Genomic DNA, 16,005 nt, shown 5'->3' on the forward strand with positions numbered 1-16,005 from the left:
TACCCAAAAGGCCTAATAAATTAATATACAAATACCACAGGGATGTTATTGTTGTCCAGATGTTAAAGACACAGCCAAGTCTTAGTTACTTCATGGACCAGTACTGTATTTTACCCTACTAGGGTATTTGCTGAGCATATCAACCTGAAACCTCATGTTAGAATGAAGGTGCTAGATACAGTGATGTGTATGATATATTGTACATTTGAACATAGGATTGTGTTACAGTAAGATGGGATGTATGCATACCCTCTGTGTTGACTGTGATCCCRCACCAGATGCATATTTCATCAATGCAGCCTGGTTGCCAGTTTAGTTCTGCTTAATAAGACAACAATGAGAATGGAGTTGTTTACCATAAAGGAGTTAGCAAAAGTAGCACCAGATTTGGCAACCGGACTGTCACCAATGCACCGTTTCAGACATTGTCTGCATACAAAATGGCACCATATTCCCTATATAGTGCACTACCTTTGGCCAGAACCTCATGGACCCAGGTCAAATGTAGTGCACTCTGTAGGGAATAGGGTGTCATTTCAAATGCACCTATGACTTTATTCCTGTGGAATTTGTGTGTTTCTTTATTCTGCCCCGTGGCCATTAAGTAGCATGTGTCTCATCGTCATCACGTCCTGAACCTTACGACTTAGAACACACCGCATCATAATCAGTAGCACAAAGGACATATTTTGTTAGTCATTATATTTATGATATTATATTTCATTTTATATTTTWAAAAATTATTCTATTTAACATGCCTAGCAATAAGATTTTCAAATTAAATTGTCTATGTAGTAAAAGTACCAGTAAAAACATGTATCAATATGAAGTGTATTTTGCTGTATGTAACACATTATTAAATGAAGCCTACTACAGTGCAGTTRTTTGCTGTCTCTCTTCTCTCAAGTGCTCTGCTTGTTAATGCATGTYCTCAGTTGACTCTGCCTGACTTTATTGACTTTTAAGGGTTTGGTCATTTGGTCACTGCCCCACTGTTGGCATCAGCTATCATGGCATCAGCTATTGGATGGCTATCATCCAAGAGATGTGTAATGCTACGTTCACGTCATGTCAGAAACTTGGGACCTCTGAGTTCAAATGTTATTTGCGTAGAGCTTCCTATTGGTTGATTCTGATACTTCCCGAGTGGGAAACTCTTTCTACAACGAGCAACCAAGTCGGAAATGTCTGAGTTTCTGACATTAAGTGAACGTGGCATAATAACAAGCTGTATCATGTATGTTGTATCATCCATCCCCATTTCCACCACTAGAATGAAATGAAGACGCTATATGTTTCTACTTTTGACTCCTCCTTAGTGAAAACATATTCCAATGTAAATACATTTAATTTCCCTCTTTATATTAACATCTTTGCAGAATGCAGGCAAATCATCTGTAATCTGATTCACATGGTGATGGTTCTCTGCTAAGCTCTGGTCCACGGGTCCGACGACCTCACACAGCCTCTTACGACATTCAGAGGTCCTGTGGAGGTAACATTCGACAGCACACAGAACAGAAGCCGCATGGCTTATCATATAACCCATCACGTGCCACACAGCCAGGTCATTAGGTTATGACACATGTGTCACGCTATGCCGGGCTCTCTGTTTTTGGTTGGCCAGATTTGGTTGAGTCACTGTCATTGGCTGTCCTGGTGTTGTGTTTCTACCAGACCTTGGTTCAAATGGTACTGCTGACACCGGGCTATAATCCTTCACACGCACGAACACACACAGCTCCCAGACAGTGGGGTTTCAGCTAAATGGTTCTAGAAAACTTGGGAGGGAGAGTCGTTAGAGTAGACAGTGRACAAATKTCATAATATCAGGAATCTATGTGACCTATATTGTATTGACCAGACACAAACAGACACATACAGCTTTCAGGACTTTTTAGAGGGGGAACATGTTTGACCGTTAAAAAAAACGGTCAAAAAAACGATTTCCACTTAACCTAACCCTAATCCCCAAATCGTAAACCTAACCCTTAAGCTTAAAATAACATTTTAACAAGAAGTTCTTGTTTTCCTACCTTTTCAGGACATTCAGGTGAATTGTTGGGACATTGGGTCCTGATAATGTAGGAAAACAAGTACACACACACACACACACCACACACACACACACACACACACACACACACACACACACACACACACACACACACACACACACACACACACACACACACACACACACACACTTATCTAATGAGGTTAAATACTTCTGTTTCATAATTCATTATGTCAGATATTTATATTTTAATCATGTAAAATGTGCGTGGTTAGATTAAGTACAGTATTGCCAGCTACAGAGAAAGTAGCCTGAGGGCTGAACGACTGGAAATAGTTTTCTAGATGGAATCCTCAGGAGAGGATTCTTTGTTAAGGGCAATGTGACAATGACATATTTACAAAGCAATGTAGAAACAAATGCAATTGAAATGGTAAAGGTGGACAAAGAGTGCTATACCTGGATGATATTTCTGTTACAACTATACATGTGGGAAGAAGGGGGGGGGGGGGGGGGGGGTGTATATGTAACCCAGGAAAGACTTACTATACAGATGTTGTTTATATTCCTGGAGGATCAATTATGTCTTACCCACAGATGGTACACCTAGGGCATCAGCAGTGCTCTGAGAGACAGGGGGAGAGAAACAGACAAATTCACAGTAAATCAAGAATAGTTGAAATCACAGTGTTATATTCTTGGGCGGCACTCTAATAGGAGTTATCTTAACTCTCAAGAGAGTGATACGCTCCCTGGAGCTGGTGTTGATAACTRKAGTTCATTGGGACGRAGTACTTTTAACTCCATTATTGGTAACCAGAGACAGGGGGTTAAATCTATGGAGTTATCCACAGATGGATTGTCATATTTCCCAGCATGCTCCGTTGCAGGTTGATTTTTAAAATAGTTTGTTTCAATATCTGTATTTTCGCATGTACTGATTGTTTTTGATCTTATGCTACACAAAGTAGCATAAGAAAAGAAACTTACATTTTTMTAAACTAATCCAATCTGTAAGTGGCTGGAYTTATAGCAACCGTTARTGAGATAGTTGTTCCAGTTTAYATGGTGTAGGTAGTCTTCATCTACTGTATTTCCTTATTTACTCAGAGTTGTATGTGTTGTTAAAGTACTGGATAGCTTCCTGTAAATTGGCGTGCAACAGAGATTGGATATCACATTGCGAGCCACCATAATGTGACATGTTAAGAAATAATMAAATRAKGCKTTCCACCCTTATAACTCAAAGGAWGTAAAATGAAAGAGAAATGGACTCTGCTGTAGTCGATTGTTAATTCAAAACAATCCAGTGTAAAATGGCAAGGGAGTGGATAAAAAAAATGGCAATTGGGAGTTAAATTTAAACAACTCTCTGAGAGTTGGATATKTAGTCCATTTGTGTTGTTTTAAGTCCAAAAATATCAACACCATGACCAGAGTAGTTTTAACACAAAATGGGGGTGGGAGCATATACRCCCCAAAATAGTGTTACATTTCCATAGAAGTTACATTTACTGTGTAGACATATAACCTGGTGTTACACCACACTGGGGTTGGAGGTGAATCAAACACCCATGTCCCAATACTACCTCCCATGGCTTATAAATAGCGTAGTACAGTACAAGGGTTGACCATAGAATTAGGAATTAAAATACAACTCTCCAACTTTGAATACCACTAGAGGGTCATTGTAAAAGGTTGAAAAAGGTTATGGAATAGATTGACAACAAAAAAACTGTGTTACCAATGTAACAGTATAACTTTACGTCGTCCCCTCGCCCCGACACGGGCGCGAACCAGGGACCCTCTGCACACATCAACAACAGTCACCCACGAAGCATCGTTACCCATCGCTCCACAAAAGCCGCGGCCCTTGCAGAGCAAGGTGCAACACTACTTCTAGGTTTCAGAGCAAGTGACGTAACTGATTGAAACGCTAGTAGCGCGTACCCGCTAACTAGCTAGCCATTTCACATCCGTTACACTCACCCCCCTTTCAACCTCCTCCTTTTCCGCAGCAACCAGTGATCTGGGTCAACAGCATCAATGTAACAGTATAACTTTAGACCGTCCCCTCGCCCCGACACGGGCGCGAACCAGGGACCCTCTGCACACATCAACAACAGTCACCCACGAAGCATCGTTACCCATCGCTCCACAAAAGCCGCGGCCCTTGCAGCTGTCTCTTATACACATCTAGATGTGTATAAGAGACAGGCGTAGTACAGTACAAGGGTTGACCATAGAATTAGGAATTAAAATACAACTCTCCAACTTTGAATACCACTAGAGGGTCATTGTAAAAGGTTGAAAAAGGTTATGGAATAGATTGACAACAAAAAAACTGTGTTACCAACTACAAGCCTTTTGTAAGGAACAGATTATTCGAAAACGTAGCCTCAGGCGATTACTTTAAAAACAAAAATGCTACGCAAGAGAAGAAGAAGTAAACTTGTACTTTTTATCTAGCAATATAACAAACAAATGGATCCACCTTTTGTAGTACCCTTTCATTGAATTTGTTTAATGTGAGCACAGTTCAACATATAAAACGAAACATCGTCACAACTCCCTAGTTYATTGTAATGTCACTTTATTACGTTCAGAAATTCCAACAACAAAAGCATGTTTTCCAAAGTCAAATGTTCACAGCCCACATACTGAACAACCGCAATGGTCAACATGAGGTAGATGACTCTGTGGTCAAGCCTACCATCGGTTGGGTCGCCAAATCTTTAGCAAGACACTTAAATACCCACAACAGATAATACTTCAGTGAAGATTGTGAGAAGCAAATTGCATAAGATACTGTATGTGTTCATCTAATTATCTAYAAACAAGACACATTCTATRGGTCAAAAGGGTATGATCAATATCGAAGGGTCTGATCATCAATCAATCCGATTAATCAATCAACACTGTCTGTCTTTACTGATAGTGTCATCAATATTTTCTCGGTGTCTTTGTTCATCATTTACCCCGTACAGTTTTGATGACAATGATCAATACTTTTTTGGTTGTTGCTGCTGGCAAGTTGTATAGTGCAAGTTCACATTTCCTACCCCTCAACATTCAGTAGATAAGACTCAAGAGCTCTTGGTCTTGTGCAAAGCCTTCGTCAATGGTTTTCAGAAGAGGATACGCTTCTTGATTTTAGCTCGCTCAGTCAGCATGCAATCAATATTATTACACTTCAATATGATTATCAGTCCAAAATGCTTGTTCAAATAAATAAGAATCTCTCATGTAAAGGACATGATTTTCATGAAAAAGAAATGAGAATAATCTGACAYGAGAAAAGCCAGGGAAACGAACACGGTAAGACGATTACATCTTAGGTAGATTCTTTGCACCTTGGCTGGCAAACACAAAATGCAGACAGAAAGCCATCATCATGACACCAAAACATAACTGCTAAAAGTGACACAATACAACAACAAAAAAATGGTCAGAAACCCTCCGCGAGTCGTAACGGGGTTGATTGAATATATTAATAATGTAAACAAAGCTTTTAACAACAGACAGTTGTCCTCAAATCCAACTTAACCTCTTACCCCCAACTGGACAGATGTTTCTTCACAATTTATTCAATTGGATTGGCCTCTCCATTGTAAGACTTATTACAATATTACCCTTGACTGCAAATGAGTGATCTATGTAACAACATCACTTAATAAGGCATATTCTTTGGATGACCCTGTGCAGTAACATATAAAAACCATTCCTACCTGCTTTCAGGTAGATGAATTGACCTACAGTATTCATCTGATGACGACAGCAGTCCACACCCATTCTCTGATTATCCATAGTTTCATGTGAAAACCCTGCAACTGTAAGTCATTTGACTGCATTAAGGTATATGGGGGAGGCCTAAGCCATCTATACTATCAGGCACAGAGAACAGATCACTGAGTAATATTACAATCATAAACAAGACCACAGGCACAGTCAATAGCAAGATAGATAGAGGTGCCAGTGAAGGTTTGCTCTTTCTATAGCATCCTCATCTAGTAGTGGGAGCTACTGGGATATATGCATCATCCGCATAACATGAAATAGAATTCTACTTTGTATCTGAGCATCAGGCCTTTAGAGCTAACTGATTGGACCAACAGGTCTCTCCCTGCTCTCCCTCGCTCCATTTGATTGGCTCAGTTAGATGATCAAAAAGACAATGTCATAGGAACAGTTCAGTTAGGGACAACATGTTGCAATATGAAGGCACAAGAGCAACAGGGTCCCTTGCGGTGGCTTGCCAGTCAAATGTAAGTGGACAGGACGGTACACTACCCAGTGGCTTAGATATCAACTAGACGCTTTTCCCCTGACTGATCAGCATAGAAATGGATATACTAGACCTTGATGATAGAATTCTAATACACTCCAGAATCTATAATATTTACACTAGTAATCTAACAACGGAGTGGGATTTTAGCGAGAGGAGAGTAGAGGAGGCTAAGGGCAAGGTGCAGATGTGGATGTCTTTTGTGGCTCATATCAGGGGTATCAACAACATTACAATGGGTAACAAGTAACAACACTTGACACTGAAGGCGAGAGAGAAAAGCAGTAGTTTTCCTTTAGCGACGGGCAACTCGTTGTTGCCTCTCACTTCAAAACCCTGAGATAAAGCGTATSTCCGTGACGGGACATCCAAAACAAGAGCTGTGTTCGCCACAGTCGCCACGTTTACAATCTTTGAATAAGTCCCATTATCGATGACGAGAGTCCCTTTTTGCAGCAAGAAATACGTCAACATATACAGAAGTTCACTGATAATGCCGATTTTTGCACAGTAAAGTCTTTGAATTTGAATCAGGCTCAGATTAGGGACAGACCCCAACACAAGTCTGAGTTAAAACTCACTGTCCAACCACTTCTGTTCCAAACATAGCGTAGCGTTGTGGAGGAGCTTATACTGTAGGAGGAGAAGGTATCACATCCACATTGATGACAGCCACATGTCCATTTCTTGGGCTCTTTGGCCTTGATGTGCCCCAATACTCCTCTCTGATCTCCTGACATCATTGTGATTGTTAACTGGTCTGAGAACAGATGTTATACTCCTGCATGATCAGGGTCTGTGTGACAGGAGGTCGGCTAAACAGATCTGAAAACAGTGGTTGTATCCCCCTAACAGACAGGGAATTGTTGTGATTGTTAACTGGTCTGAGATCAGTGGTTAGTGTGTATCCTTCTGTCTGGTTAGGGTGGATGGGACAGGAGGGCCATTTGGACAGGTCTGGCAGCAGTCTCAGGGTCAAACATGGCGTCCTGTGAGAAAGTAGAGGGGCCGGTCTTCGCTGCAGTTGGCTGTCTGGAACTCATCCCGCAGACGAAACTGCCACTTGTCCTCCAGCTCCAGCCGTACAATGGTCTGACGCAGAGAGTTACGGTCCTGGCAGATCACACACAAYGTGGCACCTATGGACAGGGTCAGGGGTGAGGGGTCAGAGGCCATAGGTCAGGTAACCAATCAGAAAGGTGCTATGGTTTTCTTACTATATATGCATTTACTGCTATATAGAACAAATCAATGAAGTGAATTTAACTGGAGATGAATAACCCTTGGCTTCACATACATTACATTGACTTAACCTCCCAATATTTATTTTGGTTTCGCAACTCGGGATGAGGTTACACTTAACATCACATAAGGGCTAAAAAACAACAACATTGAAGTAGCATCAGTTACCTTTGAGGAAGCTGAACTTTTTGAGGAGGCCAGAGACGACAAAGGAGTCACATAGGTAGAGCAGCAGGCCGCTGAAGACCAGACCCTGGTGGTCCAGGTTAGTGGAGTGTGGTCTGGAGCTGACGTAGCACACTGACACCTGGGGATGCAGAAAGCACAGTCACGTCTCCACCATCTCAGTCGGGACTTTTAATCATGGAAACAGTTTGTGGGATCTGTTCTCACGATAAACCTGCGCTGGGCTGATTTTTYCCCCCATTAATCTATTTAGCAGAAAATCAATGCATGAGTTGGACACATGAATCTCAAGATTTTCACATTCTCTCCACCAGACTAGCTCAGCTCGTACCTCATGGTAAGCCTATGTTGAGGTAGCTGTCTATGGACAGCACTGAGTTGCTGCATACTTCATGGCCTGTGTTGAGGTACATCAGCTGTCTATGGGTTGGATCTTACCTCAGGGCTTATGTTGACGTACAGTAGCTGTCTAGGGGTTGGATCTTACCTCATGGCCTACATTGAGGTAGCTGTCTAGGGGTTGGATCTTACCTAATTACCTATATTGAGGTAGCTGTCTAGGGGTTGGATCTTACCTAATTACCTATATTGAGTACTGTCTAGGGTTGGATCTTACCTCATGACCTATATGAGGTAGCTGTCTAGGGTTGGATCTTCCTAATTACCTATATTGAGGTAGCTGTCTAGGGGTTGGATCTTACCTAATTACCTATATTGTGGTAGCTGTCTAGGGTTTGGATCTTACCTCAGGGCCTATGTTGAGGTAGCTGTCTATGGACAGCACGGGGTTGCTATCTGTCTGTAAACGCCTTGGGGAACAGTCTGTGGCTGCAGCTCTGGAGAAACTTCTCCAGGAGGAACTGAGCCGGGGCGGCCAGAAGGGTGTGTTCACTGTCTGGGGCACAGATGTACTGGTGTGGGCTGATTGGGGGTTGGGTTCTTCATCACCTAGAGGGGGAGCAGGGTAGGCGTTAGGATGACTGACTGTGTTTCAGACCACACACACACACACACACACACACACACACACCACACACACACACACACACACACACACACACACACACACACACACACACACACACACACACACACACACACACACACCACACACACACACACACACACACACACACACACACAATATATCTCTCAGACCAGGAGGTGAGGTAGAAAAAAGAGAAGCAGGACACTCACGATGAGTTTGGGTTTGACCAGGAAGTCCTTGTGTCCTCCAAAGAGAATTTGTTTCTTCATCAAGCTGAAGTGGTTGAAGCGACAGAGCAGCAGACCACTGCTGTTGGCTCTCAGGTTGAAGTCCACCTCCTCACAACTGTACCTGTTGAGGTCGTACTGGACGTTCTGCGTCAGCTCAACGTTGAGCATGACAAAGTCGTGAAGGTGGCATCGGGAGAAGGGCAGGGCTGGCAGGCGGCGGGCCAGGGCACTGCTCCACTTGCGGGCCCCGCACACGGCATACAGGGAGATCTTAGGAGTGGCCTCCATGTGCTGCAGCACCGTCTTTAAAGACACGTTGGTCAGACTGGGCCCGGTGTCTGCCATATCACTGAGGGAGACAGGGAAGAGCGGGGAGACAGATATTAGTATTGTTGTTGATAGAGGAGTCCAGCTATATTACGGTTCTTTCTGAGAATTCATTGCTGATAGATAGCCAATAATCGGACTGTTCTGGGGTGTTTTTGTGTGAGTGCATGTGCTAGTTTCCCCAGCAAACCGGGAACATTCCCAGGACATTAGATAACATTCCCATTAAGTTCTAGTTAGGGTTTTATCTTACATTAGGTTGATAACATCCCAAAAACATTGAAATATATATATTTKACAAAATATGTTCTGGGAACGTTCTTGCAACATCAGGTGAATGTTTTATATAAACATTAYATATTAAYCAGCACAACTGGRCAATTTTGGGRTCATTAGAACTTTTGGGGCAACCTAATAAATGTTCTGAGAATGTTCACAGAACCYATTTTGGTTTGCTGGGTCTGTTGTAACCCATACCTGCTGCTGTCCTGGGGTTGGTGTGAGTTCCAGAGCACACAGGAGTCATCCATCATGACTATAAAGGGCCAGACRTCCTGCCTCTTGACCCCCTGCTCCTCCAGACGGTTCCTCTCCAGCTCCAGATTGTGGTACGACAGCTCCTTGATCATGAACCGAGCYGCCCCTGGGACAGAAACAACAGTAATGTTACTGCTATGTTACTGACAGTGGTTGCATCCCAGACAGTGGTTGCTCTGGTCAAAAGTAGTGCACTATACAGAGAATAGGGTGCCATTTGGGACACACTAGTTCCCTAATGGGATGCAGCCCCATAATAACCATAATGATACAGTACATATGCTGGTGGAGACCCACTGATATTTCATTTATTTGCCTGGCCACATGACCTGACCAGGAAAAAGTCTGGTGTCTAGTTATGACCAAGGTCAATTCCAACAGCTTTATGTGGGCCATAGTTACAGCTTGTTTGGTCACAGTAGAAAAACATTAGCCAACCACCGACCCAAGAACTTTACCACAGAGTTTCACCTCCAACTCTAAAGCTCCAACTCACATGACAGTCTGAACTTTGACCTGAATTCCAATTATTACTTTGTTGGTTCTCTCACCTGCGAAATTGTCATGTCCTTTCAGCCTTTACCCAATGCCCCTATTACTGCACCTGGCATGTGCTTGTAGTACTGCAACACTATTGATCCAGCCATAAAGACTACACACCTAAATGCTGGATCCATATATCACACTACTGGCCTGCTGGTGTTCTCAATGCCCAGGCCCTTCCCTTTTGGTTCCTGCCATATTCAAATCTCAAGTACCTACTATAGTTATGTGTCCAAACATGCTTTACTCAACAGATGGCAATATAGACACAGTATATCTCTTGAATTTCACACAGACTGCTGTAGATGCGTCATTATCATCAGAGAGAGATAAGCTACTGGGCAAACTAAGAATGTAAAATACATTTGTGTATAAATAAACAAATGCCGAAATATAGTTTATGCATCGCAAGGCAACTCTATGGTTTCTTTGTTGAGTGTTTTATCACAAATTACTATGGGCCTCAATGCTACCGCTCAGCAGGGAAACACCTTACTGAGCACTATGCTGGGACAAAAAYCTGTAGTACTGCAACTCTCCAAGCGGGGTTGAGGATAATAAACCGATAAAATGAGTTAACCTATCTAAATGACTGATTGCCAGACACTCGGAGTAGGGCAAAGTTTCCCATAGACACTGATTTTGGGTCAGTTTCGTATTTTCCCCACTAATGGTTACAGTTAGGATTGAGGGAGGAGAAGCTGATCCTAGATATGTACCTAGGGGAAACTTTACCCAGGGGCCCAAACACTCACCAACTCCTGCACTGTTGAACATGGCGGGAAGCACCAGCAGGATGTGGTTTGGCCAGTATTTCCTGTAGTGGTGCATCTCGTACTGCTTGACCACCAGGATGTGGAGGTGGGCGGTGCCTTCCATGGCGTGGAAGATGTTGAGAAGGCCGTGCTCCTGGCGCCCCGTGGTCGGGGTGAAGATGGGGCTTTTCAACAGACTGAGGTCCTGGGATGGGAGAAGGAGAGCTGTAGTTAAAGATGCATAGTGCAGCAGGCTACGGTGCAGGTAGCCTGATCAAGCAGACTGACCGCTGAGCTATGGCGAGATCAGGCTGGTTCCACTAGGCTAGGGCGCAGGGCCGCAGTAGCATCAAACAACTAAAGTGAGTGAACGAGAAACACATAGGTGCATAGTTCGCGCTGTGTGTGAAATGTGGCAACTCTTTGTAACATGATGATGTGTGTGCGTGCCTGTGTTGCTTATGGCACAATTTCATTTAAGCACATAGAATGCACTACTGATTACAGAAGCTGAAGGATGAGAACATTCCTTGTCACTATTGATAACATTCATCTTGGGCACAACATTCTTAGAACTCGAGGGCAGTCTCAAAGCTTTCCCCAATCCCCACTGATTTCCCCCATCACCCTTTACCTTAGCAGAGATGAGGGGCAGCCTCATGCTCTCCAGGTGACTGCCCTGCTGGCTGAAGACAAAGTGCTGCTCCTTGGCCTTGGGGATGATGAAGTGGAGCTGCACCTCCTCTCCCAGCATGGACGAGCAGAACGTGAAGGCGTGGAAGGTGCACTCCGACAGCTGAACACAAACACAACCACACACATTGTTACGCATACATTACACACGCATAACACACATTATTACACACATGTACACTTCCAGTACAGACAGAGCTGCACCAGTCAGCACACGTCTCAGCACACCAGTCGTTCTACAAGTTGGACAGTAGTTTTTCGATAGATTTAGAAAGGGGGGTGAAAGGGGCTTGAGACCAAACAACGCAGCAATAGGCGACACAGGTGATCTGTTAGTTAAGCCAATAAATCAAGTTCTCCCTTGAGACAAATTATCTCTTCACAATGACAAACTAGCTACCCTTTCCTTCCCAGAGCCATTTATTAATATCTAAATACTGTACATGGCTCTTTTCCCTCCCTGTGCACTCACCTGTGTGGCTGGGCTGGCTTCACAGTAATGGTGACACTGATCACAATGGTGAAATGCATTGTGGGCTGCGAACATACTCAGCCGTATCGACACCGTTTCCCTCTTCACAGGCATTTTGTTTTCTCCTTCCAGTTTAGGATCTGCGTGGACAAACATTACAGTTATACCCACATGCTATGGGACAAAGCTGCATACACAATATACGTAGACAGTGATGCCTGAGGTAGAAGTCGAGGTAGAAGGCGCAGCAATATCTGACCCTGAATCAGTGAAACAAGGGCAGCTTCCTCCTACAATGACAGGGATGGGAATACGAGTTTATTTCTGCTGACCTTTCAAGCCCTTTGGCATCTTGTCAGTGTAAACAGCGCTGGCCCTCCTGAACTTAGGGTCTCTGGGAAAGAGGTCGAAGGGCAGTTTGCGGATCTCCTCAATGTCTGGCCACTGGGTGCTGGCTGGGGGTGTGGCCTCGGACATATCCGTCATCGCTAGAAGAGAACGATACAACATACATTGACATCAGCCTCAGTTTCTAGACTAAGACAGTATGAGAGAAAATGAGAGAGAAAGAGGAAGAGAGAGAGAGGAACAGACAGACAAAGAAAAGATTAACTAGGGGATCCTGCTCTCCTCACCTTCCTCCAGCTCCTCTTCATCATACACATCCACCTCAAGCAGTCTAATCAACATACGGAACAGGATGCGTAGAAACTGCAGGTAGGCACCCGTCTTCCCCACCTATCAGAGACACAAAACAGAGTTCAACCGATTACAACCTAACTGGTTTTTACCACTGACACTCATTGCATGCAGCCATTGCCACTCAATCTGCGGTATCTATTCGAATACCGTCATTCTACACATTCGCCTCTTAGGACTCCATACAACTAGGTTGATATTCTCTTGGTTGAAGAGGGATAAGTGAGGAAAATGAATATCAGCATGCAGCTCTAGAACACGATGCATGACTTGTACAGGAGAGAAGCTGTCATTGATATAGACAAGAGGTGATATATTAATATCTGTATGGTCTCTAACCTGTGGGGGCCCGCTGAGCAGCAGGCGTCGTGGGTGTGGCCCTGGGGGGGCCTCGTGGTCGGCATGATGTTGCCTGGCTACGGTCCACTGTCTGTAGAAGAGGCTCTGCTCTGACCCTTGTAAGTTAGGGGTGAAGAGGGGCCTCAGCGGGCTGCTCCAGCCCACATCGGCGTGAGGCAGCAGGGAGAAGGAGCTCAGCTGGCTCCCTGATTCTCCAGCCAGGAGGTTGTAGGCCGCGCGCGACAGGATGACAGTCCGGGCGGAGACCCGAGGCGACTTGCTGCCCCAGCCGCATTGCGTAGACTGGCTGGGGTGCTGGGTCGAAGAGGAGGAGGGGGAGGAGGAAGAGGAGGAGGAGGAGCAGAAAGAGGGAGGGGCGTTGGAGGGGCGGGAGGTGGCACCGCCCAGGGAGTCACACTCCTGTTTGACCCGGCGGGGGGATGATGAGGTCGTGCCCGTCCCGTCTTCCATCATGATGCTGCCCGCCTTGCCTCCGGGGGGGCAGGAGGAGGTGGAGGGCTTCTGGGAGGAGTCAGGGATGTCAGAGGAGCTGACCTTGTTCTCTGCCAGAGAGGCATGGGACGGTGAGAGAGAGAGTTCAGACTCATAGAACAGTATTTGAAAATTATTTCATAAACACAACTGTAACACCATCACTACACAGTATCCTAAACCCTTAGAACAATCATCTCATCCCCATTTCCTAAACATGTTGGGTCTCTTTTGTCCAGCGACCTACCGGGGCCTCTGGTAGCAGCGCTGCCATTGCTTTGGGGCCTCTCCAGGTCCATGTGCAGATCTAGGTCTGGGTCCTGAGGGCCACTGGTCTTGTCTGCCTCTGGGTCCATGGGGGCCATGAACCTGCAGGGCTCATTTACCACCCTCAAGGACACGTAAGAGCAGGCCAGACCCACCTCCTGCTCCAGGGACGTACGCGTCAGGTAGCTGGAGTCGATCAGACGCAGGTCACAGTACTTCAGGGACCTAAGGGGGAAAGATCCAGTATAAAGGTGAGGTGGGGGATTTTAATCGATTCTACAAAGTCAATCCAATAGAGGATGCACCTTCTATGGCTAGGTAGATGTAGATGCTGTCATGTCAGTACTACCTTGGAAAGGTTTCTCCTAGAGGGTCTTTTCCAGTGAGGATGACAATGCAGGGAAGACCCTCCAGATCCTCATAGGTGTGAGGGACCCAGTCTTCAATTTCACAGCCCCGCCAGGCCTGCCGAAACAACACAACACACAATTAGAAATGTTTCGAAGCCAAATTAAAACCAAGTTATTATGTCTCAGTCTGATGAAAGTCCTTGATATGATGACATCTTCATCAAACCACTTCTTTCACAGAGAGAGGTGGTGTTCAAGGTCATCTCAATATCAAATAATTTCTGGGTAACAATTAAGTACTTGTTTAATTGTGATTGTTTTCAATTAAAATGGTCCCCAAAAAATTATATATAGCTTCTTGGGAAAGAGCAATTTCTCAAGCAATAATTTTGCTAGGACTGTCTTGGAGTGGGGAGGGGAAAACTGAAAACTAGCTGTTATTGGCAGAGAGGTTTGGAATTKTCTTTCTTATTGTGCTATTAACTAACTGATGTCACCAGGCAGGCTAAAACTCCAACCCACCAAAACTGGCTGAAATTTCAGGCAGTCTAGTCAAACAGCTCTTTCACTAAAAGGACATTATCATAATTTTCACAATTTCACAGTATTATTCCAACCTCATAGTGTGGAAATATATTATAAAACACTGGAAATYGCATTTTTGACTGCACTGGGCCTTTAAGATGTAAGAATAGGCAAATCCAAATTGGCCACCCTGCCCTCCGTGACCTCACGTCTCACCCTGAGTCGGTTAGCGAARTGTCGTGGAAGGCTGAGCTCGGCGGCAGGGCTTCCCAGCAGCACAGCGAAGCAGAATTGAAGACCCAGCTTGTCCCTGACGTCCTCTAGGCGCTCCCGGGCCAGCATGGCCAGCTGCAGAGAGGGCACCCGGACCAGCAGCATGTGGCCCTGGCCCTTGGTCCCCTCCCGGCCCGGGGCACTGATCAGATCCTCCACCATGGCCAGGGTCTCAGGGGTGATGTGATCCCGTAGTGAAGGTGAGGAGGTCAGAGCCATCATGGCTTCAGTGTACTGCTGGATCAACAGGTAGCTCCTGATCACCATGCTGTGCAGGTGGGGGTGTCTGCAAACAGGAGAGGAGAGGTGTTAGTTGGTGTTAGTTGTGTCAAGGCAGGTTTGGTGTCCAGGTGAACTGGTTGAGCAGCTTTTTGGGGGCTTTCTGATGATCTTGAACTTTAAAAAATTGTTGATATGTAAGAAATAAAATWAAAATGAAAGATGTGTATATATATATGTTTGACTTTTATTACAGCGAGTGTGTGAGAGAGAGGAAGAGAGGCATTGCCTATCAGCTTTAAACTTGTCCCTAAACCTCCTTATGGTGTTCTCAAACTTGTTCTCAGACCCTTCAAAAGAGGCCTCCCGAGTGGTGCAGCGGTCTAAGGCACTGCATTGCAGTGTTGCGGCGTCACTACCGGCTGTGACCGGGAGTCCCATAGGGCGGCGCACAATTGGCCCAGCGTCTTCTGGGTTAGGGGAGGTTTTGGCCGGGGGGACTTTACTTGGCTCATCGCGCTCTAGCGACTCCTTGTGGACCGGGCGCCTGCAGGCTGACTTCGGTC

At 45.0% G+C, this 16,005-nt stretch overlaps 1 protein-coding gene across 1 annotated transcript in view; it reads right to left on the reverse strand.

Annotated features, from left to right (window-relative positions):
• Nucleotides 1-4,590: 4,590 nt before the first annotated feature.
• Nucleotides 4,591-16,005, reverse strand: part of LOC111979593 (GREB1-like protein) — a 49,563-nt gene continuing 38,148 nt past the window's right edge. The window contains 16 exon segments of the mRNA XM_070448821.1: nt 4,591-7,441; nt 7,713-7,851; nt 8,476-8,535; nt 8,537-8,659; nt 8,661-8,678; nt 8,928-9,297; nt 9,753-9,918; nt 11,111-11,315; nt 11,745-11,906; nt 12,276-12,415; nt 12,608-12,763; nt 12,911-13,013; nt 13,314-13,876; nt 14,053-14,297; nt 14,422-14,537; nt 15,164-15,506. Of these exon segments, the coding sequence (XP_070304922.1) occupies nt 7,278-7,441; nt 7,713-7,851; nt 8,476-8,535; nt 8,537-8,659; nt 8,661-8,678; nt 8,928-9,297; nt 9,753-9,918; nt 11,111-11,315; nt 11,745-11,906; nt 12,276-12,415; nt 12,608-12,763; nt 12,911-13,013; nt 13,314-13,876; nt 14,053-14,297; nt 14,422-14,537; nt 15,164-15,506 (3,073 nt within the window). The 3' untranslated portion in view covers nt 4,591-7,277.

This window comes from Salvelinus sp. IW2-2015, linkage group LG19 (assembly GCF_002910315.2).
Source record: "Salvelinus sp. IW2-2015 linkage group LG19, ASM291031v2, whole genome shotgun sequence".
NCBI classification, from domain to species: Eukaryota; Metazoa; Chordata; class Actinopteri; order Salmoniformes; family Salmonidae; genus Salvelinus; species Salvelinus sp. IW2-2015.